This window comes from Pieris napi, chromosome 24 (genome assembly GCF_905475465.1).
Source record: "Pieris napi chromosome 24, ilPieNapi1.2, whole genome shotgun sequence".
Lineage (NCBI taxonomy): Eukaryota > Metazoa > Arthropoda > Insecta > Lepidoptera > Pieridae > Pieris > Pieris napi.
The window spans coordinates 6,600,591-6,623,641 of NC_062257.1; the positions used below are offsets into that span (position 1 = coordinate 6,600,591).

The 23,051-nt window shown below is 37.3% G+C and overlaps 1 protein-coding gene across 4 annotated transcripts in view; it reads left to right on the plus strand.

Moving 5' to 3' along the window:
• LOC125061914 overlaps positions 1–23,051 on the plus strand; it is a 109,147-nt gene that overhangs the window by 51,911 nt on the left and 34,185 nt on the right. The window contains exons 3-5 of one of the 4 annotated variants that reach the window (XM_047667552.1): positions 2,491–2,597; positions 4,538–4,670; positions 8,952–9,081. In XM_047667552.1, coding sequence (XP_047523508.1) covers positions 2,501–2,597; positions 4,538–4,670; positions 8,952–9,081 — 360 coding nt within the window. In that variant the 5' untranslated portion in view covers positions 2,491–2,500. Of the gene's footprint in view, positions 1–2,490; positions 2,598–4,537; positions 4,671–8,951; positions 9,082–13,132; positions 13,229–13,332; positions 13,349–23,051 lie in introns of those variants that run through there. The other 3 variants (XM_047667553.1, XM_047667555.1, XM_047667556.1) reach the window with 3 other exon arrangements.

Sequence of the window (23,051 nt, forward strand, 5' to 3'; positions counted from 1 at the left end):
AGGTGGTAGGTTCGATCCCCGGCTGTGCTCCAATGGACTTTCTTTCTACGTGCGCATTTAACATTTGTACGAATGGTGAAGGAAAACCGACATGTCTTAGACCCAAAACGTCGACCGCGTGTGCACTGGAGGCTGATCACCTACTTGCCTATTAGATTTGAAAATGATCACGAAACAGATTCAGACATCTGAGGCCAAGACCTAAAGAGGTTGTAACGCCACTGATTTATTTATTTTATTAATTAAACGATAGTATTACATAACCGCAACCCGAGTTGCGTATAGTTAATAAATTAACGAAATTCCAAAATGGCTTCCCTGGATACAATTTAACCAGAAACCATAGAAGTGAGATTAACGTAAAATCGCAAAGGAATTATAATGTGCTCATCGGTCACGCGTCAGTGTCAAAATATGTCAAATGTCACTTTCATAAAGTAAAGTAAAAAATCATTTAATCACATAGGTAACATAATATACACTTATGACTTGTCAGTAAAGAAATACATATTAATGCTTCTAATTTTACATTTACTGCCAGTTCTCAAATCAAGGGCGTAGAACGGGAGAGAAGAACTTTTTTTTTTATGATTGGACAATTCACACCAATTGACCTAGTCCCATGGTAAGCTGGTGAAGCTTGTGTTATGGGTACTAGGCAACAAATATACATACATATTATAGATACACATATAAATACATATTTAAACACCCAAGACCTAAGCACAACACCAAATGCTCAGCTCGATGTGTGTCTCAGCCGGGGATCGAACCCGGGACGACCCATGGATTCGCAGTCAGGGGTACTAACCACTAGACCAATGAGCCGTCGTACTGGCTATAAACTCTCCGCCACTCTTTTTAATCGCCATTTTTTTGTTTTACAAAATGTTTGTAAGGAGCTGCAACCATTACACCATGTCCCATGTGACATTTTAAGTAATTAATAATAATAATAACCTAAATTAAAAACAAAGATTTGTCCTCTTTCAGCAGGAGGAATGGTGAAATAGGAGCACGCACTTACATTCTCGTGGGAAAACACATAGTCGAAATAACCAACCATATACTAGCTTTGTTTTAGAAGCTTAATATTGCATCACTTCCCTGTATATATATTTTAGAAATGTTCATATTCGTTCACAAAAACATAAATATTTTTAAGTCAAGGGAATGGACTGTGGAAGTAGACATGGGGAGAAATTGGCTATGCCAAAAATTAATCTGAATTGGTATAGGTTAAACACCTTTTCCTTTCCCAAATCTTACCCATTGTAATTCATTGTAATAATGAATTAATAAATTTTTATTTTATTTTATATTTTAACAAACAAACGCGATACGACTCTGATTCCATACGATTGGCTACCACCACCCTAACATATCTTGAAACTCTTCTTCATAAACATTAATTAACCATATCCTATCCTACTCAATCGTGACTTTTGTAATTCTTGTATTTTCCATTCTTTTTCTTCATCGCAATTCATGAATCCGTGAGATTAGCTTTTTACAGTTTTTTTTTTTTAATATTTTAGACCAGCTGGTTGGACTAGCGACTTCGTCTGCGATTAGTATTTCGAGTAGCTTATATTAGCGTTGCGTAGAAATAATGGCCAAAGATAATGACTATTTAAGATAAACATTTCTTTCATTCATTACATAATATGTGTAACTCTAGCGGTTTTGGAAGCGCACGACAAAATAGTTCGCAGATGGTAGATTTTTTTTCACTATTTAATTATAAATTGTAGCCTATGTTTTATTCTGATCTATAAGCTATATTATTGTAAAGTCTCATTCAAATCCATTCAGTAATTTGTACGGGAAAGGGTAGCAAACATTCAAATTTTCGCGTTTGAAATATTAGTAGGATTATGTTAGTGGTTGTTTACTTATTTTTTTAAGATTTGTATATACACTTCTTGCACTTTACCCATCACTTATTTTTTTAGTTTTTTCCTTACAAGGGTTGCCTGGAAGATACCGCTTGTTAGCGATAAGGCCGCCCGCTGCTTCTTATAATTTTTATGTATTATTTGTTTTACTATAAATGAAACTAAGTGAATATCAATAAAATATATAGTCGTGTATATATAGGTGCTTTTTAATTTTTAAGTGACTCGATATGTGTGTGTACTTATGAACACGCGTTAGAAGTTTTACTTGAAGATAAAAATCATTTCAAAATTTTTATCTTTCGACTTATTTTACGTTTGTAGAAAAAACGACACTAACAATAGAAAAAAGGTATATAATACATTGAAAGTTTTTTTATAACGCATTATCTTAAATAAAGTTTATTTAAATATCACATTAAACTAAAATGTTGATAGCTAACTTCAGAGTGTCGGTTTTTCGTGACGGTGTGCGCGCGCATCGTAAAAATTTACTCTCATAATTTTTCCATAACGCGGAAAAAGAAGTATAACTTCAACAATTAAAAAGATGGATTAATTAAAGAGCCAATACTAATTATTTGTGTTTCAGGGCAGTGCGGATGTCGGGCGGCGGCGGCGCGGGGCTGATGTCGTGCGTGCGTGAGGGCTCGCTGGAGCCGCCTTACCGACCGCCGCACGCCGACAACCACACACATGGTAGGTGTACCAGATAAAGATTTAACTGGACATTATTTCACCAGCATCATCTTGATGGTTGGAGGTCTTCCACAGTCCGTTTCACAAGGCATTTTCTTTTGCAAACTAGCGAACTGTGGAATCGGCTCCCGGGGGGGGAGGGGGTCTTCCCTCAGAGATACGACCTCCAAATGTTTAAAAAGCGAGTCTACTCCTTCCTCAAAGGCCGGCAACGCACCCACTAAAAGTGGGTGTCTATGGGCTGCGCAGACTGCCCTTTTTGGTCGTCCCGCAAGTTCGTTTGCCCCCCTATTATATAAAAAAAAACCTTAATGTCTCATACATAAAATCTAAAAATATTAAATGCTTCTAATTTTACATTTACTGCCAGTTCTCATATCAAGGGCGTAGAACGGAAGAGAAGAACTGGCAATAAACTCTCCGCCGCTCTTTTTAATCGCCAAGTTTTTTGTTTTACACAATGTTTGTAAAAAGCTGCAACCATTATACCATGTTCCACATGACGTCTTAAGAAATTAATAATAATAAATTAAAAACAAAGATTTGTCCTCTATAAGCAGGAGGCATGGTGAAATAGGAGCACGCGCTTACATTCTCGTGGGAACAACACGCAAAAAAATACATTAAATTTTAATAAAATAAATTATAACAGAACATTTTAGTAAAACGCAAGAATATTACGTTACTTATACGAAAGCAATTGGACCGTGGTAGATTGCTGACCTCGGTGGTCTTGGTGGTTTATTAATACCCGAACCCAATAACCTATCTCAATCCATAATCCACCATCTGAGATAGTAATCTTAATCCAAATGTTGTAACATGTGTGCCAATAACCAATCGACGGATTGTAATAGCTATCTGTCGATACAAGCTATACATGGGAGGTCGGATCGGTGGTTGGATAGACCTTTGTATGAAAATGACAGTTGACGAAAGCTCGATTTCAACACTTTAATTATTTTAACAGATTTTAACTTACACCAGTGTTTTAAATAATTAAAAAAACTGTTTGTTATGTTTTAAACATACACATGTATATTATAATGTTATTTGTACGGTTTTATTTAAAATGGAACGAAAAAGAGCATTTTATCCGTCGCCAAAAATGGATTGTCTTCGTAGGGCTTGGTTATTGGGATGCAGATAGGAGATCGATCGATTGTTACGGTCTTGAAAACAATCTGAGATTGTGGATTGATTATTGGTTCGGGCGTAAGTCTGTACAAAACTAATCTTCAAGACCTCCTTCAAAAGGGCGTACCAATTTTAAAAGGCCGGCAACGTAATTGCGAGCCCTCTGGAAATGTGAGCGTCTGGCGGTGGTTTCACTTAACATCTAATTCAGACAGAAGGCTGTCTATAAAAAAGAAATTAATTCTCAATTTACGTTTACTACCTGTTCGCAACTAGGGCGTAGAGCGGGCAAGAAGAACTGGCAAGAAACTCTCCGCACTCTTTATAAATCGCCAAGTTTTGAGTCAAATTGTTTGAACTGGAGCAAATCAATCCCAAGGATTAGGATCATTTAAGTTACGTCAAATTTATAAAAAGCTTAATTAAACTTAATTCTCAATTAACATTTACTGAACATTTACCTACTGTTCGCAAGTAGTGCGTAGAGCGGGCAAGAAGAACTGGAAAGAAACTTTCCGCCACTCTTTTAAATCGCTAAGTTTTGAGTCAAATTTTTTGAACTAGAGCAAATCAATCCCAAGGATTAGGATCATAAATATTCGTCAAATTTATAAAAATCTTTATTGATTAATATACGTTTAACGATAATTCTATAATTTCGCTTGGGAGTTTGTTGTAAAAACGAATATAATTTCCATATAAGGAGTGGTTTATCTTCTGGAGCCTGGTTGTATCAACCCAAATTTTATCAATATAGCATAACTCGGCCAGGTGTAAATTAAATGAGACCTGTATTTTTCCAGGCGAAGGTCGCACTGGTCGGTTTCTGCGCGGCTTGCGCCGTATGTTCAAGCGGCGACGCGTGGACAGCTCTCCGGACCCTAAAAGCAGTTCTACCAGCGAACTACTTGATGCTGAACGGCAGACCAGGAGAAAGTAAGTTTTATATATTTATTGAAAAATTTATTTTAATTTTCTATACATTTGAACGACGAACCCAAGTTAAAGAGAATAGTGGATAGGTTTTTAAAGTATTCCAAAACTTATTTTAGAAATGTTAAAAAAAAATTAAAAAAATCTCTGGTACCTACTTATCCTTTATTAGATATAATGGCTGTGTTATTTCTATTTTATATTGATCATTATATCGGGGTGGGAAGTTGGGGATGGTGTTGGTGGGAATCGCTGATGGAGTGAGGTCAGCATTGCCTAGAAAAAGCCAAATAAGACCAGCTGCTGTGTTTTGTAGTGGAACACTAGTTTAAGCAGAACCCCGGCCAGTCCGAGTCATCCACGTCCTAGTCGTCCACCCTGGGACCTACTGCAGCCACGCTTTCGCGTGCCCACTACCTAGAGCTGCAGTTGAGCTGAGGATGCAGGGCAAAAGGCGAATATTCTGCGCCTTAAAACAGAATCTACTCACTAGGGAGGTAACCCGCATAAAACCGAGCTTGTCTGGAAGCTCTAAAGTGGCAGCCCCACTATCAGACTAGGGCACAGTGGGCTAATCTCCTGCTTGCCTGAAAAACCATCAATGATTCAAGAAACCGAAACAGTGAGAAACCGGACCGATCTTTTACCGACGACCTTTGGCATTAAATCACGGACACGAATTGCTTTTTGGAATGTAAAAACGCTTAGCAACGACACTCGACTAGCACAAGCAGAAGCAGAAATGCTTAGATACAATCTGCAAATACTGGGCTTAAGCGAAGTGCGTAGAAATGGTTTTGGCGAACTGAGAACGTCCAAAGGCCTAACTCTTCTATACTCCGGGAAGGAAAATGAGGATGACGACCTTGAATATGGTGTCGCTTTCCTCCTCTCTAACTCCGCAAAGAAAAGCCTTTTAGACTGGAAACCGATCTCAGACCGAATCATTTGGGCCCGTTTCAACTCAAGAGCCCGGAAGATCTCCATTGTGCAGTGTTACGCTCCCACCAACACGTCTGCGGAAGACACCAAGGATGACTTTTATAACACTCTAAATGCCACACTTAAAGGTATTAAGAAACAAGACATTGTGATCGTCATGGGGGATCTTAACGCAAAGGTTGGAAGCGAAAACAGCAACTGTGAGCGTAACATGGGAAAACACGGACTTGGTGCGCGAAACGAGAATGGTGAACGGTTTATAGAGTTTTGCCAACACCATGACCTGACCATCGGTGGGACACTTTTCATTCATAGAGATGTACATAAGTACACATGGAACTCCCCTGATGGCTTAACGAAAAACCAAATTGACCACCTTGCTATCAGTTCGAACTGGCGCTCGTCGCTCCTTGATGTCCGAAACCGAAGAGGCGCTGATATTGACAGCGACCACCATCTGGTTGTTGCCGAAATGCGACTTAAGGTTGCGGTTGCGCGACCAGCCGGTGTTCCTGGTAGGGCTGGAAGAAGGTTTGACGTCACTAAACTGCGAGACCCTGAAACTATGAATAAGTTCAGGCTTGAACTTCGTAACCGCTTCACAGGACTGCATGCTGACGATGACTCAATAGACGAAGAGTGGAAACGCATCAAAGTGGCCTACACAGAGACCAGCTCATTCGTCTTAGGTCACACTAAGCACCCGCGCGAGGATTGGATGTCACAAACCACTTGGCAGTTGATAAACGACCGTAGGGAACTCCACCTAAAACTGCTAGGAACCAACGACGAGCTACTACAAGCCGACCTCAGGCAGCAGTATCGACAGATTCGTAAGAAAATCTATCGCAGCTCGCGTAATGACAGAAGGTTGTGGGTTGACGGTATTGCTGACCACGCTCAAACTGCCGCTAACACCGGCAACATGAGAGAACTTTATAAAGCTACTAATATCTTGGCAGGGAAGAGAAGTCAGCGTAAGAAGCCTCTAAAATCAAAAGATGGTCAGCTTATCGTAACTTCAGAAGGGCAACTACGACGCTGGCGTGAGCACTTTGAGGAAACCTTTCGGCCCACAGCTTTGTCTACGTCAGATGCCCCGCAATATACTTCTCCACCACCCAGGCTACTTGACATCGACGTCGAACCACCCACACGTGATGAGGTAGCGAGAGCGGTCATGGGTCTTAAGACTGGTAAAGCACCAGGTCTCGACTTAATAGCTGCAGAAATGTTAAAAGCGGACTTGGCTACCACAGTCGACACGCTAACACCTTTGATTGGCAAAATCTGGACCAGCGAGAAGCTTCCGGAGGACTGGAACAGGGGCCTTCTTATAACTGTGCCCAAAAAAGGTGATCTAAGCCAATGCAGCAATTGGAGAGGTATCACCTTGCTCTCTGCCCCTTCCAAGGTTTTCTGCAGAATTATCTTGGACAGGTTGTCTGGAGCCGTCGAGCCTCTCCTTCGCATAGAACAAGCTGGCTTCCGGCCTAATCGCTCGTGTACTGACCAAATTAATACTCTTCGTATCATTCTCGAACAGGCATCAGAATGGCAGAGGGAGATTTATCTTACCTTTGTTGATTTCGAAAAAGCTTTCGATACGCTGAGATGGAGCAGCATATGGTCGCGACTCTCTAACATTGGTGTCCCGCCAAAGATAATTAACCTAATAAAGGCCAGCTATCGGAACTATTCTTGTAGAGTGACTCACGACGGCCTCGTTTCAGACGATATTCAAGTGCATGCGGGCGTCCGTCAAGGCTGCTTACTCTCGCCACTACTTTTCCTGGTTGTTCTCGACGGGATTATGCATCGCACACATCAGAACAAGCGCCGCGGAATAGAGTGGGGATTAACCAACATCTTGGAAGATTTGGATTATGCCGATGACCTATGTCTGTTAAGTCACACGCACCGCGACATGCAATCTAAGTTGGACGACCTGGAACGCGAGGCGGGAATTGCGGGACTCAAAATCAACACCCGGAAAACGAAAGAAATGCGTGTTGGAGTTGAGAACCGCACCCCATTGCGGATGGGTGTAGAGGACGTAGAAAGCGTTCAAAAGTTTGTTTACCTCGGAAGCGTCGTGTCTGAAACTGGAGGTACAGAAGAGGACATCACTTCACGCATTGCCAAGGCCCGAGCAACCTTTGCACAACTTCGGCCTGTATGGCAGTCACGGATGTTGACGCGTCGAATCAAGTTTAAAATATTCGGATCCAACGTCAAGTCTGTGCTGCTCTATGGGTGTGAAACGTGGAAGGTCACCAAAGACATCTCGCACCGACTCCAAGTCTTCGTCAACCGCTGTCTTCGCCGTATTCTGGGCATCTACTGGCCTGAAAAAATCTCTAACGAGCAACTTTGGGAGCGCTGCCGAGAAACCCCGATCAGCCAGCAGATCAAACGACGCAAATGGAATTGGATAGGCCATACACTCCGAAGGGATCCCAATCATATTCCCAAGCAGGCGCTTGATTGGAACCCGCAAGGAAAGCGGAAACGTGGCCGTCCCAAGCAAACCTGGCGCCGTACAGTCGCAGACGAGGCAAAGAGAGCCGGAAAGACTTGGAGTGAGGTAAAATACGAGGCTCAAGACAGAACGCGATGGAGGCTCACTGTGGACGCCCTCTGCCCCAACTAGGGGTTATAGGACATTAAATCAATCATCATAAATCATTATATCAATGAATCTTACAATTAATTATATATGTTTTTTTTGTATAAGTATGTAATAGTTAACTGTTTTGTGTTTATGTTTGAATGTGTATTCCGTTTTTGGCTTTCGTGTATATATTATTGTTAAGATCTAGCACTAAGTAGCTGTAGGAATACTGATAAGCAAATAAAAAGCGATAAAAACAACTAATAAACTTTTCAAAAATGAGAGAAAACCATGATTATTAATCACCACGAGGTACAAAAATATTTTAATCCAATTGGAGTTTCCCAGGATTGTCTTTAAAAATATTTATTTGCTAGACAGATCGCATTAAATACGCAGGTTGAATTTTAGTTGTGTGGCTAATGGTCTAGAACTTATAAACACCATTTTTACTTAAATTTCTTAGGTCTTAGGTCTCCCATTGTTGTAACCACTCGTCTCTTTCACGAGCTGATCTTCTCCTTTCGGCAGCTCGTCTTCCCATCTCTTTATTTCACGGCCCCTTTTTTTTCTCCCATCGAATATTGTGACACGAAAATTTTATATATTAGATAATGGGTATAAGCAATAATGGCTTAATATTAATAAATAGAAAAAAAACTCTAATAAAGATGAAAATATTTTTTTTATTACTACTCGCGAGTAATGTTAATATGTTATTCTTTCAGAGAGGGCATCTACAGCAGTGGTCTGTCAGTGTCTCACGACTCGGTGTTCACTGGCGAGCGATCCGGCGACGAATCGAGCGACGAAAGACCGACTCCTGCGCATCCTTTGGCCGTCGCCACCTCACACAGGGTATGTAATGTTAATTATTAATTAATCTGTTCAATTATATTATAAGATTGAAAAGGACAAATTTGAATTAGTGCACGTTAATCTTAAGTGCTTAACCGTGGTAAGAAACATAGAACAGAAGAACAGAGTGTCTTCCCTTTAATAGTGTAAGTAGTGTTATTGGACACTTTATGTTAAATATCGTTTTTAGTTAATTAGGTTAGACTTAAATTACTTATTAGTCTCAAGTTAGGCTAATATTTAAAGTAATAAATCAATTTAGAAAAATATTGAATATGTCAAAGTTAAGTCGAAATCGTTTATTATTATTATTAAAACCTTTTACCAACTATGAACGTTATGGTGAGATTCTGAAACAAGAAAGCATCATATGAACCCGTATGTTGAATCAGTTCGGGTCTACCGCGTTATAGAAAATCGCGTTATAGGAGTATTCTCGTTAAACCGTTTTTTGAACAATTCAATAACTTAATTAAATGGAACACGAATTTAATAAAGTTATTTAGTTTAATTTTATATCACTAAAAACAGGTGCAAAGGTACGCAAAACTAATTATGGACTTGACAAATAATTATATATTTTATTTACATATATTATGTATTCTATCTTTGGCTATGTCTTTAGTATAATTTTTGAAATCGAATGAAATCGTTTTTATTTAAAAAATTAAAAATCGCGCCATCTATTTTTAATAATATGTAACATATTACGTAAATTGACATAATAATAAATTAATTTAAATATATATAGCTAAATATAATATAAAAGTCTTTAAATATAATATTGAAATCGGAGAAATTCGTAAACTGAATAAAAATGATAGTAAATAGTGAATACATATTTTAAGTACAACGTAGTTCCTGGTATTAGAGACAGATGGCGCTATATTAAGTTTATAGATTTATAAGAATTTTGTGTATACAATCTTAATTATTATTTAACAAGCTCATAAAACTTTTGTTATGTCTATACTATATACATATATATTTATATATATATATAAATTGGCAATTTATTAAAGAAGAGCGCCAGATAATGCAGTACGCTGCAACTTTTCAAAGGAGTTAAACAATTCAACGGAATGTATGTATGCCTAGATGTATTTCATTCGAAAGAGCCAAGTTTTAAAAATAGTATTATTTTCGTATTTCTGTCAAAATTCTGAATCAAATTGTAAACAGTTTACGGAATAGTAGAAATTATGGTGGGGAATATAAAAACAATTGTTTTTTGGTGTAAACGACTGCTAGATATAAATAATCTCTTTAATAGAGAAAAGAGAGTAGAAGTAGAGTATACTCTTCCTCAAAGGCCGGCAACGCACCCACTAAAATGAGTGTCCATGGGCTGCGAAAACTGCCCTTTTTTGGCTTCTCGTAGGCTCAAGTGACCCCTATACTGTAAGCGAATTCATTACATTATTACAACTCGTCAATCGTGGTCATCGAAAGAATTAAAATAAAATTTAATATTAGCGCCACCTTAAGGTATTAATTGTAATTATTTTAATATCTTATTATGTTTATATTGTTGCTTTCCTTTACGCATAACTGTTTCCTACAGCCGCATACAAAATTTGAAAAAAGCTTGTCGATGATAGGGAAGAGAAGAATAGATAAAATAAAGAATACAACATTAAGAATAATAAAGGCAGCAGATGTCACAATTAAAATAAAAAAACTTAAGTAATAATGGGCGAGGTAAGAGGAACAGAAAAGTGGAACAACAAAGTATTTTACTGGTATAATAAAGGCAAAAGACAAAAAACAATTAAGAAAATAGATTGACCATTTTTTTATATCCGAGGGAAATGCATTAGCGCATCTCCTGCCCTTAAAAGTTGCAGGGGTATGTGGGACTCGACCCACGCCAAAATCTCTGCTATTCAGAGACTGGGTGAGAAATACCCACTAAAACCACCTCGAGTAGTTCCTACAAAGCCGCGTGACAGAGGCTCCGGACCTCAATGGCATGTTACACTCTCTCTCCCTTTTCTTTGACAAAAACGCTGCACGTGTATCGTGACGCTAATATTATTATTCATCCGTAAAAATTTTACCCTCAAGCGCCTAAAGAAATTTCACTTTAAAAAAACAGCACATAGCAGAGAGTGGCAGAGCAGACAAAAATGGGATATATCATATAAATGTGGCATTTACCAAAGACCATTCTTATATAAACCATTTTATACCTAGGAAATAATGAGATGATAACAGAAGCATTCTAGAATGTAATATCGCGTTTAAAAATGATTTATTAACGACACTAAATAGAAAGTCTCCAAAAGCACATGTCACGATAGAAAATACACAAAAACTAAGTGAAATCAACACAAATATCTGCAATACAATAAAGTTGGTACCAATCACAGATTTGGTTATACGTCTCACCTTTGGGTTCGTGGATTCAATCCGGACAATAAACACTTGCTTACTAGAAGGGAACTGACATAAAGGGTCGAAAGTTAGCGGCATGTCTTGTCAATTGTCACTGACTTGTCATATTTTTGACATACGTACCATTCCTCTTTGCACTGTGCCACTCACTGCCATGGACCACCTGCTGTTTCTTTAATTTGATGTATTCACCTTCTAAGTTCTCTGTCTTCCTCTTTTTCGTTTGCTGTACCTCATACTTGTGAACGCTTGCTGCTTGTGGTGACTGGTCGGACTTGAATTCGTGTATGCGGTGATGTTAATTATTTCGACTATGTATTTTCGTGTTGTTCCCACGAGAATGTAAGTGCGTGCTCCTATTTCACCATGCCTCCTGCTGATAGGGGACAAGTCTTTGTTTTTATTTATGTTATTATTATTAATTACTTAAGATGTCATGTGGAATATGGTTGCAGCTCCTTACAAACATTGTGTAAAACATAAAACTTGGGGATTAAAGAGTGGCGAAGAGTTTATTGCCAGTTCTTCTCTTCCGTTCTACGCCCTTGATTTGAGAACTAGCAGTAAATGTTTTAGAAGCATTTCATATATATTTATTTTTTGACGTTCATAAGTGTCCATTTTCTTACCTATTTGAATAAATGATTTTTGAATTTTGAGTTTCTATATGAGGGTAGAACTTGCTTGCTTTTGCTTGCTTAAATCCCTATCCACTACAGTACACGGTTGACTAGAAACAAATATCCCTATTACACGTCTGTCTCAAGTTTGTCCTCATTAATTGTCCTGTTGACAGATTAACAAAAAAACTGTGATAAAAAATTACTCGGTGGAGATTTTCAGCAACTCCATGGAGACCTGGCCAAGGCGTTTTAGAAACCTACATTTAAATAACTTCGCTTGTTAGAATAAAAATCCAAACAGCCAATTTTTGACACTTTGAATTCATTTTATGACGGAAATGATTTTGAAATTTACACGATATACTTTATCGCAAGCCAAGTAATCCATTGCAGAAAAAAATAGATAAAATTACATTAATTTAATGTTTAACATAACTAATTGTTATTACGGGCCGGCGCGCCTCAGTGCTCCAGCTCTCCACTGCGGCCCGCAGTCCACCCCGAGACACTGACACAGCAATTCGTGCTGGGATAGGGCCTTAAGGTCTCTCATCTTCACACGTGTATATCCTTTGTATAACATATTTTTAAGTGTTTGATTGTTCCGTTAATTAAAGGCAGGTCAAAAGGCCGAATATTAAATCAATGATACTCAGATATCTGTTAATACTGGAATTAAACATGGAATGGAATCTAAAGGATTCCAACTTAACCGTCTGGAATCAATCAAATGTCTTGCAACCACTCAAAACATGGACAGAAATAGATTTTCTTTTGTTTATTAGCAATTGATTTAGTCTGGTCCTTGATTGTATTTGAGCTTTTAGAAGTTAAATAGTATTAATAACTGATTAGCTAATATGCGTTTTATTTTCCTGTTGTCATAGGTTCATGTGACGTCAAATAATTTTGCATACCCAAACACCAATGTCGTTACGCTATTTTCAACCTTAATATATGTGTAGAAGGATCAAAATAGCAAACAGTATGTTGAGACGAGATCCCATTAGATGCGCGAATGTACTTGTTTTCTCTGACTCATGCAGTCGCCAGCCTCCCGCGCCGTGGGCCGCCGGTGTTCGAATTTCGAAATTAAATCGTGACAGTTTTACGCGAGGTCCAAAGAGGTTTTATTGCTTTTTGAATTTCGAATTTCATTCGCGTATTTTTGAGTGTTTAAATTTCGAATGTGATTTGTTACTTAAAAGTTGTTTTTAAATTTCGAACGTTTTCTAAACACTTGTGCCGTAACGTATTTTCGTGATTTTTATATTATAGTGATGTCAAGTGATGGCATTGATCAAGCAAGATTCGTATAAGGCAATGAGCTTTATATGACTCATTCGCGTCAAATCAATAGCTATACGGCATTGGAGTTTATTAAAATGGATTGCGACAAAAAAAGTCTACTAAGGATCTTTATGTATGTTTTAAACATACTTCAAGGTCTTAAAGAAACAAAAATACAAAATTATAAGTGCTTAAAAGCTCCTCGAGTATAATTAATATTTAAAGTTTACCAATAGTTTACATACAAGGTTTAAACTCTACTTACGAATTAATATATCGTATTGAATTTGTGATGTGTGGTTTAGAAAGGGAACTGATTTAAACAGAATAAGTAACTAAATTGAAAGAATGACATAGTGATATTTCGTCATGAACAAACAATTTCGGATTTGAAAAAAAATCAAAATCCACTTTTTATCATATTTAGGTACTACATTGACTAAATATTAGGGCTACATAAAAAATTAATCAGTCGGTAAAGTGACGGATTTGATAGAAAAGTGTTTTTTCAAGACAACTGTGTAATTCAATGTTATAATTTTTAATTTGTTTCAAAACAAACCCTTTTGTTTGCTTGTATGCCAATTTTCATAATAACAGAATATGAAATAAAATAGTTATGACAAAAACTAACATGATTTTATTATTTTGAAATGGCTGCCCTGTAAAGTTTACTATTTGTCAGATCCGTCACCATTCTACGACTATGACGATTTTATAATATACACTAGCTGACCGGGCAAACGTCGTTTTGCCATGTATATAATTTATAATAAAAAAATAGGGGTTGATCGTAGAGGGGTGAAAGTTAGGGGTTGTATGTATTTTTTAATGCTGTATCATAAAAAAGCAGAAAAAAATATTTAAAAATAAAAAAATAAAATTTAGCGGTGGACTACCCTTAACATTTAGGGGGATGGAAAATGTTGATAGATGTTGTCCGATTCTCAGACACACCTAATATGCACACAACATTTCATGAGAATCGAGCCGTTTAGGAGGAGTTTAACCACAAACACCGCGACACGAGAATTTTATATATTAGATTTATCCAAACAAATAGTTTAAATGTTTACGAATCTCAAATATAAATCTAACCAATCAAAATTTGATTCTGTTTTATTTTCAGACGTGATTATTTTCAATAATAATAAAAGTCATCAGAATAAGTCAAACAACAAGCCTTTGTTTCATTCCAATACGAAATGTGAAAAGAATGTTATCACACACAAAATACATAAAATGTGTACATTGATAAGTTGTATAGTGGCTGTGCGGAACATATAATATACTCAGGGATAATGTAGTATTATAATAGTGAATATGAATTTAAATCAAATCAGTCTAGTAGTTTTTAGTTAATTCATAACAAACATACTAGTTTTCTTAGGTATTTTCCCTACTAGGTTTGCCTGAGCAGTGTTGGCCTAGTGGCTTCAGCGTGCGACTCTCATACTTGAGGACGTAGGTTCGATCCCCGGCTGTGCACCAATGGACTTTCTTTCTATGTGTTTAACATTTGCCCGAACGGTGAAGGAAAACATCGTTAGGAAACCGACATGACCCAAAAAGTCGACGGCGTGTGTCAGGCACTGGAGGCTGATCACCTACTTGATCATGAAAAAGATTCAGAAATCTGAGGCCAAGTCCTTAAGAGGTTGTAGCGCCACAGATTATTTTTTTTATTTTTCCCGAAGAGATCGCTTGTTAGGACATATACCTGTTTATTTGTTTTTTTTTGAAGTGATAGGTCTTATAGGTCTTTTGCGGTGTTAGGGAAAAATTATGAGAGTAATTTTTTACGCACACCGTCACAAAAAACCGACACCCTGAAGTCAGCTATAGTCAACATTTTAGTGTTTTCTATTGTTAGTGACTTGTGTAGTATAAAATGTTTGAAAAGATTTTTATCCTACGCCAAAATATAACTTCTAACGCGTGTACATAAGTAGTACATCTATATATATAAAAGAAAGTCGTGTTTGTTACAACACTTATAACTCGAGAACGGCTGGACCGATTGCCATGGTTTTTGATTTGTTGGATTTGTTTCCGTCCCGAATAGCAGAATAAGCAATAAAATATCGGATAAGTTATCGAATAACAATAAATTAATTAATTAATTTTACGAATGCAAAAACATCGCATCATTACGCATCATTTTACGTCGAATTCGTGTCAGTTCAAGAAATTCCGATCTTGAGGTGAATGAGGAGATGCATAACCATGCTTTGATCCTGATCAAAAGATGTTGGATATCAGAAAGTGCTTAAAGCCGGGTCCACATTTGTAGCATTTCGGTGTATCGTATCTCCGTTGCGTGGCTTCGGCGCGTATCATGATCGTTAGTTTGGACGCAAAATGATACCCGTTCATGATACATGCCGTATCGGATACGGCCCGATCCGCACTAAGCGCGTATCTTGATACACCTCGTATCCGATACGCGTATCACGATCGGTGGTATGGACGTATTTTGATACTGTATCACGATACTGTATCGCGATACGATACTTGATACACCGCGAACCATCCTGTGTCGGTTTTTTCGCGATCATCAAAGGGAATACACACCATCAATGGGTGACATGCGAGTGAAATTTTTGTATTTTCCGCTAGTATGCTGAAATTTTAAATCTCGCATCAATGGTATTCCACCCTGTTTGTTTCGGTTTCTAAACACTTCCAGCGCTGTCTACGTCTAGATTTAACTTTTTTTTTTAATACTATTAATGATAATACTATAACAGGCGCTAGTCACCGCCAAACTGTGAGCAATTGCTGACATGGCTAAACCGTTTGGGAACGAAGACATGACTGAACATTACGAGAAAGGAAAGGTGCACTGAAAGACACGCGCATCATGATACATCGGAAGAAAAGTGAAGCGTCTATATTTGTAAAGTTAAAACCGATACACTGACATGATACAGCATTTGATAAGTATGGACGCGTTTTTTACAAGATACGCCTTAAATATACGACATGGACAAAATGAGCGTCCATATTTATGATACAGATACTAGATACGATACGACTGATCGTGATACGTCAACATGCTACAAATGTGGACCCGGCTTAACATGCAGTATCGCCATATTGACGCTAGAGAGAAGATGCCTAAAGCCGGGTCCACATTTGTAGCATTTCGGTGTATCGTATCTCCGTTGCGTGGCTTCGGCGCGTATCATGATCGTTAGTTTGGACGCAAAATGATACCCGTTCATGATACATGCCGTATCGGATACGGCCCGATCCGCACTAAGCGCGTATCTTGATACACCTCGTATCCGATACGCGTATCACGATCGGTGGTATGGACGTATTTTGATACTGTATCACGATACTGTATCGCGATACGATACTTGATACACCGCGAACCATCCTGTGTCGGTTTTTTCGCGATCATCAAAGGGAATACACACCATCAATGGGTGACATGCGAGTGAAATTTTTGTATTTTCCGCTAGTATGCTGAAATTTTAAATCTCGCATCAATGGTATTCCACCCTGTTTGTTTCGGTTTCTAAACACTTCCAGCGCTGTCTACGTCTAGATTTAACTTTTTTTTTTAATACTATTAATGATAATACTATAACAGGCGCTAGTCACCGCCAAACTGTGAGCAATTGCTGACATGGCTAAACCGTTTGGGAACGAAGACATGACTGAACATTACGAGAAAGGAAAGGTGCACTGAAAGACACGCGCATCATGATACATCGGAAGAAAAGTGAAGCGTCTATATTTGTAAAGTTAAAACCGATACACTGACATGATACAGCATTTGATAAGTATGGACGCGTTTTTTACAAGATACGCCTTAAATATACGACATGGACAAAATGAGCGTCCATATTTATGATACAGATACTAGATACGATACGACTGATCGTGATACGTCAACATGCTACAAATGTGGACCCGGCTTAATGTGTAAAACTGCCATTCTTCTTTCGCAATGGCAAGCAATAAAACATTTCTGTATTTGCAAAAAAGTTGTATTAATGTAATACTTAACATTAATGAAATCCTAAAATAAGTTAAATTAAAGTAACAACGATATTATAAGGTTGTAGGGCGGAACGAAGTTAGCCAGGTCAGCTAGTTTAATATAAAGTTTTAATAAATAAAAGTCTGCAGTCAGGTATAACATTCCACCGATTGGCAGTGGCACTGTTAGTAGAAAACATGTTAATAAAAATTCAATTCCGAACACTAAATATGAACGAGTTTCCGAACCAGTTTCAAAATTAATTGGCGCAAAGATTGATCGTTTGCAATCCGAACTATTAAATTTATGGCACCAGCGAGATTTACGTTTGCTAAGTTTAGTGTATTGACTAAATAAAGTGTTGCTTGGTTGTCTCATGCGCCTACGTCACTTGTCAGACTGTCAGTCGTAAACCGACACCCGAACGGAGCGGTTGTGTGTTGGACGGTTCTACTTGAATTTCAAGTTGAATCAAAATAGAATCGCTTTTTATTTTTGTTTCAAGTGATACCGCTCCCGCGCCCGCGCACCCCCCGAGATCTTCCCTCGTTGTGTGTAAACACGTAATTTAGTAAAATCTTTAGGAGAGTGCATAAGTGCCGTGAAACGCGTGCGTGTTTTTTGATTTTTAAAGATGGCTAAATGGTCGGAAGATACAACTATCAAATTTGTGTCTGAATATGTTGTTCACGAATGTTTGTGGAACGTTAAAAACAATTTATACAAAAACAAACCGGCTAGGCATTCGGCATACACTGCCTTAAAAGAAGCTATTTTGTTTATTATTTATATTTAGTTTATTTATTTCGAATAAAATCTCGTCTTCTATTTGTTCCATAACTACAGTTAGTATTTTGCGTAGAATAGAGCGTATTTGCCGACGTCGTTGCGCGTTCATTGTGGCGCTGTAATGATACTCTACTGGAAGAAATGTAAACGTTCACTCGCAACGCACTAAAGCACTAAAGAACTTGCCTTTCAAGTTGTACTAAAGCACTCTCCTAAACACTAAGATAATGTAAATCGGCCTTTAAACGAAATATGATTTAGAGTTTCTTTATATCGTAATCCTACAGCTAACATACTTTATATAACAAAAAACTATACTAAAGATATAGCCGAAGGTATACATATACAAAAAGGTTAAAACATTCGGTTACATATGAAATTGGCGTTTTGTATGGGAGGAACAAAAAGTAGTTTTTTTAATATAATATATTTAATTAATCAAAGTATGTACCATTGGTATCTATGCACTGTTTCCAACTTATATGTAGTTCATTGATCCCTTTACTAAAAAGACCATTAGGTTGGGAATCAATAAAATCTTTGAAGTTGGTTTCGACTGCCCTGCTGTTTTTACCTTGCAAGAAGCTATCCAAATTTTGAAAAAAAAATGGTAATCTGGTGGAGCAAGGTCCAATTCTCACTCTCCTCCTATTCTCCCAGCTCCTCTAATTTAGTAGCAGTCTGTTGTGAAATGTGTGGTGTTTGCAGTTGCTGTCAATAAATTTAATTGAAATCATCTTCAAATATTTATAAACATTATATATCCAGAAATATATATATATCTTAAAAAAGGACCCATTTTGATGAATATAGACAGTTTTCTAAAATGTACTTAATTCAAATCATAAAATCACCTCGATATGTTTTAGCTTCCGAAAAAATTATATACCTATAATAATTATAATGCTGAGGCCGCCAACCTCCAGTAGTGGAGAGGCACTTCAAGAAGAAGAAGAATAATAATCAAAATGTGTTCTAAGGCCTGTTGCAACAGTTTACCAGGCTCATGAATCGTTCTTGAGCTAAAGTTACCAAACATAATAATAATAAGCCACTTCAATTCCATACTATAAAACAAACCAAATTAGTTTTAGAATTAGTTTTGTTATTTCCATTACTTCGTGTCTGCAGTTATTTTCCCTTTTGGGTAAAAATCCTCCTGATATTTCCATTTGGATTTGTTCTTTGCTTCCTCCTATAAAAATACATACACTTACGCAATTAGCATATTACTTGGAAGTCTAGATAGACAATTTTGCTCAAATTTATTCAATTCCAACAAAATTAAAGTCACACTGTTATCTGTCTTTCAATGCCAATAAAACTAAGGTTATCTGTTTAAAAACATAACCCTCTTTTGAATTCGTTTATCTAATGACCAGTCACCAATCGAGCTCCCAAACAATATCGCATATCCGTGTGTATATGAACAGTGTTGGCCTACGCTCGAACCCAACAATCTAAGATTGAAAACAATCTGAGATCAGACCGTGACAGTCGATCGATCTCCTATCTGCATCCCAATAACCAAACCCTACGAAGACAACCCATTTTTGGCGACGGATTAAATGCTCTTTGTCGTTCCATTTTACCGAACTTTCTCTCATATTTGATAATCAATGTAAACCAAATAAAGTAAATAAAACCGTACAAATACCATTAAAATATACATGTCTATGTTTAAAACATAACAAAAAGTTTTTTTAATTATTTATAAAACTGGTGTAAGTTAAAATCAGTTAAAATAATTAACTGTTGAAATCGAGCTTTCGTCAACTGTCATTTTCATACAAAGCTCTATTCCACAGACACCGATACAACCTCCCATGGATAGCTTGTATCGACAGATGGCTATTACAATCCGTTGATTGGTTATTACTTATTGGCACACTTGTTACAACATTTGGATTAAGAGACTATCTCAGATGGTGGATTATGGATTGAGATAGGTTATTGGGTTCGGGCGCTAGTGGCTTCAGCGTGCGACCCTCATCCCTAGGGTTTGATCCTTTACATTTAACATTCGCGCATACGTAAAGGCACGGCACAGAATTTAAAAAAATCGAATCACGAAACAAACTGTAATCTTATACCTAAAAGGTTGTCCCACTGGGTTTTTACACGCTTTATATTAGCTTCACCTGTTTGTAGGTATGTAATTATGTATGTATGTATGTAACCGACTCCTTCGGACTCGAGTTTGACCCACTTTAAACGGACAGATTTTATTCAAATTTTGCGCACCTGTCAAAGATCGATGACAATGCAATAATCCGAAAAAAAATTAACTAAAAAATAAAAAAACACGCTTTTAAAGCACATCAAACTAAAAAGTGAAAAATAATTCCTAATTTAGGCGGAAAATGGTAATGAACAAAAAATACTGGTATTATTGTGAAAAGGCGTGGGTTGCTCTATAGACGAAAAATATGGCGCTCTGTGCCATATTTTTCGTCTATAGAGCGAGAGAGATTACTATCTGTTCCATTTCCACAGATTACGTTATTATTACTTAGTTACATAAACAGTTAATTCCACTTATGGCAAATTAAAAATTTAGATAATAATGAGTGCGTATCAAATAACACTAGAAAGTAAAAATATACTGTATCGTCTCGCCTCTTGAGTTAGACTTTCAAAAATTTCTCTGACGCACCTTTAGTCTTTATCATTTTGGCGCCAAGGCAATACAGATTATAAATTAACCAGAGATAATGGCGCGATCTCTTAAAGAAACATTTCGAAAATTGTGGAACATCACGTGGTTGTTTACTACGAAAATATTTTTGGTAAATATGTCTTTATTACGATTTTTCACTACTTCTTTCAGTTTAGATACAATTGAATTTATGTTTTTCCACGCTTTATATTAGCTTCACCTGTATGTATGTATGTAACCGACTCCTTCGGACTCGATTTTGACCCACTTTAAACGGACAGATTTTATTCAAATTTTGCGCACCTGTCAAAGATCAATGACAATGCAATAATCCGAAAAAAAATTAACTAAAAAATAAATAATAATAGTGAAAAAGCGTGGGGCGCTCTGTGCCATATTTGTCGTCTATCGAGCAACCCACGCTTTTTCACAATAATACCAGTATTTTTTGTTCATTACCATTTTCAGCGTAAATTAGGAATTATTTTTCACTTTTTAGTTTGATGTGCTTGAAAAGCGTGTTTTTTTTTTTTTTTTTATGGCTCTGGCACGATTTGTGCATTAGCCAGCGTCAAGTATAGGATTTTTTTATAATTCGTGCTTGTCTTTAGAAATTCGACCGTGTCCTCCATGTACGGTTTAAGCACTCGCCCGGTACCGCACAACCCTCCCAAAGGCCGAGAACAAATTTAAATTAAATCTTGCCCTCGAACCGGGAATCGAACCCGGTACCTCTCACCTAGCTGCCACTTAATAAGACCGCTAGGCTATGAGGCCCCCTGAATTGATGTTTGGTCATACTGGCCACTTTGACCTCAGATATCTCCTCTTTAGGAATTCCAAATTCAATTTTTTATTTCAATTCAATTGGAATGTCTAAATACATCTCCCGGACCTTGCTCCAACAGATTACAACTTCTTTAAAATTGGATAACTTTTTGTAAGGTAAAAAATTCAACTCTGATGGGGCTGTCAAAACCACCTTCAAAGATTTTATTGATTCCCGGCCAAATGCTTTTTTAGTCAAGGGATCATTGAACTATCTATACGATGGCAAAATTGCATAGCAATGGTACATACTTTGACTAATTAAATATATATTATACTAGCAGACCGGCCAAGCGGCTAAGGTTTTAGTTATATTACATAGTAGTAACCTATTCAAGGGAAACGGTAGGAGAACACCAGTCATGGGGACCATGCTGTTTTGGTGGTAATGCCATTAAATTGTAGCTTATTTGAAACGTTGGTACTTTTAACACAGCGCCATCTGTTAGAATTGTGACTATCAAATAATTAACAAATATTTTGCAATAAAATAATATAGCGGGTATAAATTGAGATGTAAGCTATCCTATCTTTTAAGTTGGATCAAACTACACACGGTGTGCAAATTTGATTGAAATCGTTTCGGTAGGTTCCACAGCGGACAAACAACATAACACGTAATTTATATGTATTAAGATTTTAAAAAACTCTGCTTTTGGCCTATATATGCCTCCCATACACAACGCTAATGTAAGGACCTAATATTTATTCCTAAATTCCTATGTAGAGGCAAATGAATTCCTTTACTAAATCTTTCCTCTTTATAACGCACAGTGGTACCTCGTTTAGTTTAATTCGTTCCATCACCTTGCACACTCTTGTTCTGTCACATACGAATGTCAAAGCAATTTCCCCATTGATATTAATTGAAATGCTATTACTCCGTTCCAGTACCCAAACAACCACCTCACTTGTTTTTGAATAAGAAAATGATTTCACAATTCAATAGACATCTTCTATGGTTATAACAATAAATGTGATAACGTTTTATATATACAAAAAGAAAAAAATGCGAACCAATAAAATGCTTCGAAACGAGCAAACGTCGGTATACTGAGGTAGGTGGAACTATTAGTGTGTAGTGATTCCTCATATCTCAAACCTTGCACTCATCACAAAGCAAAATATCGCTCGTTCGCCTGCCTCGTATATCAAAACATTTACCACTTACCATGGAGGGTGTTCAGAGTTGTTCGGATTAATACCAGCAGCTGAGTTTCATCAGTCGTCGAGGCAGAATACGAAATTCCACCCGTATCACCTCGACGCGTTTTTTAAGGCAGTTTTTGTCGCCACCACTATGTGGAACCAGCTGCCCACTGAAGTATTTCCGAACCAATTCGACTTAGGGTCCTTCACGAAAAAAGCGTACCAATTCTTAAAAGGCCGC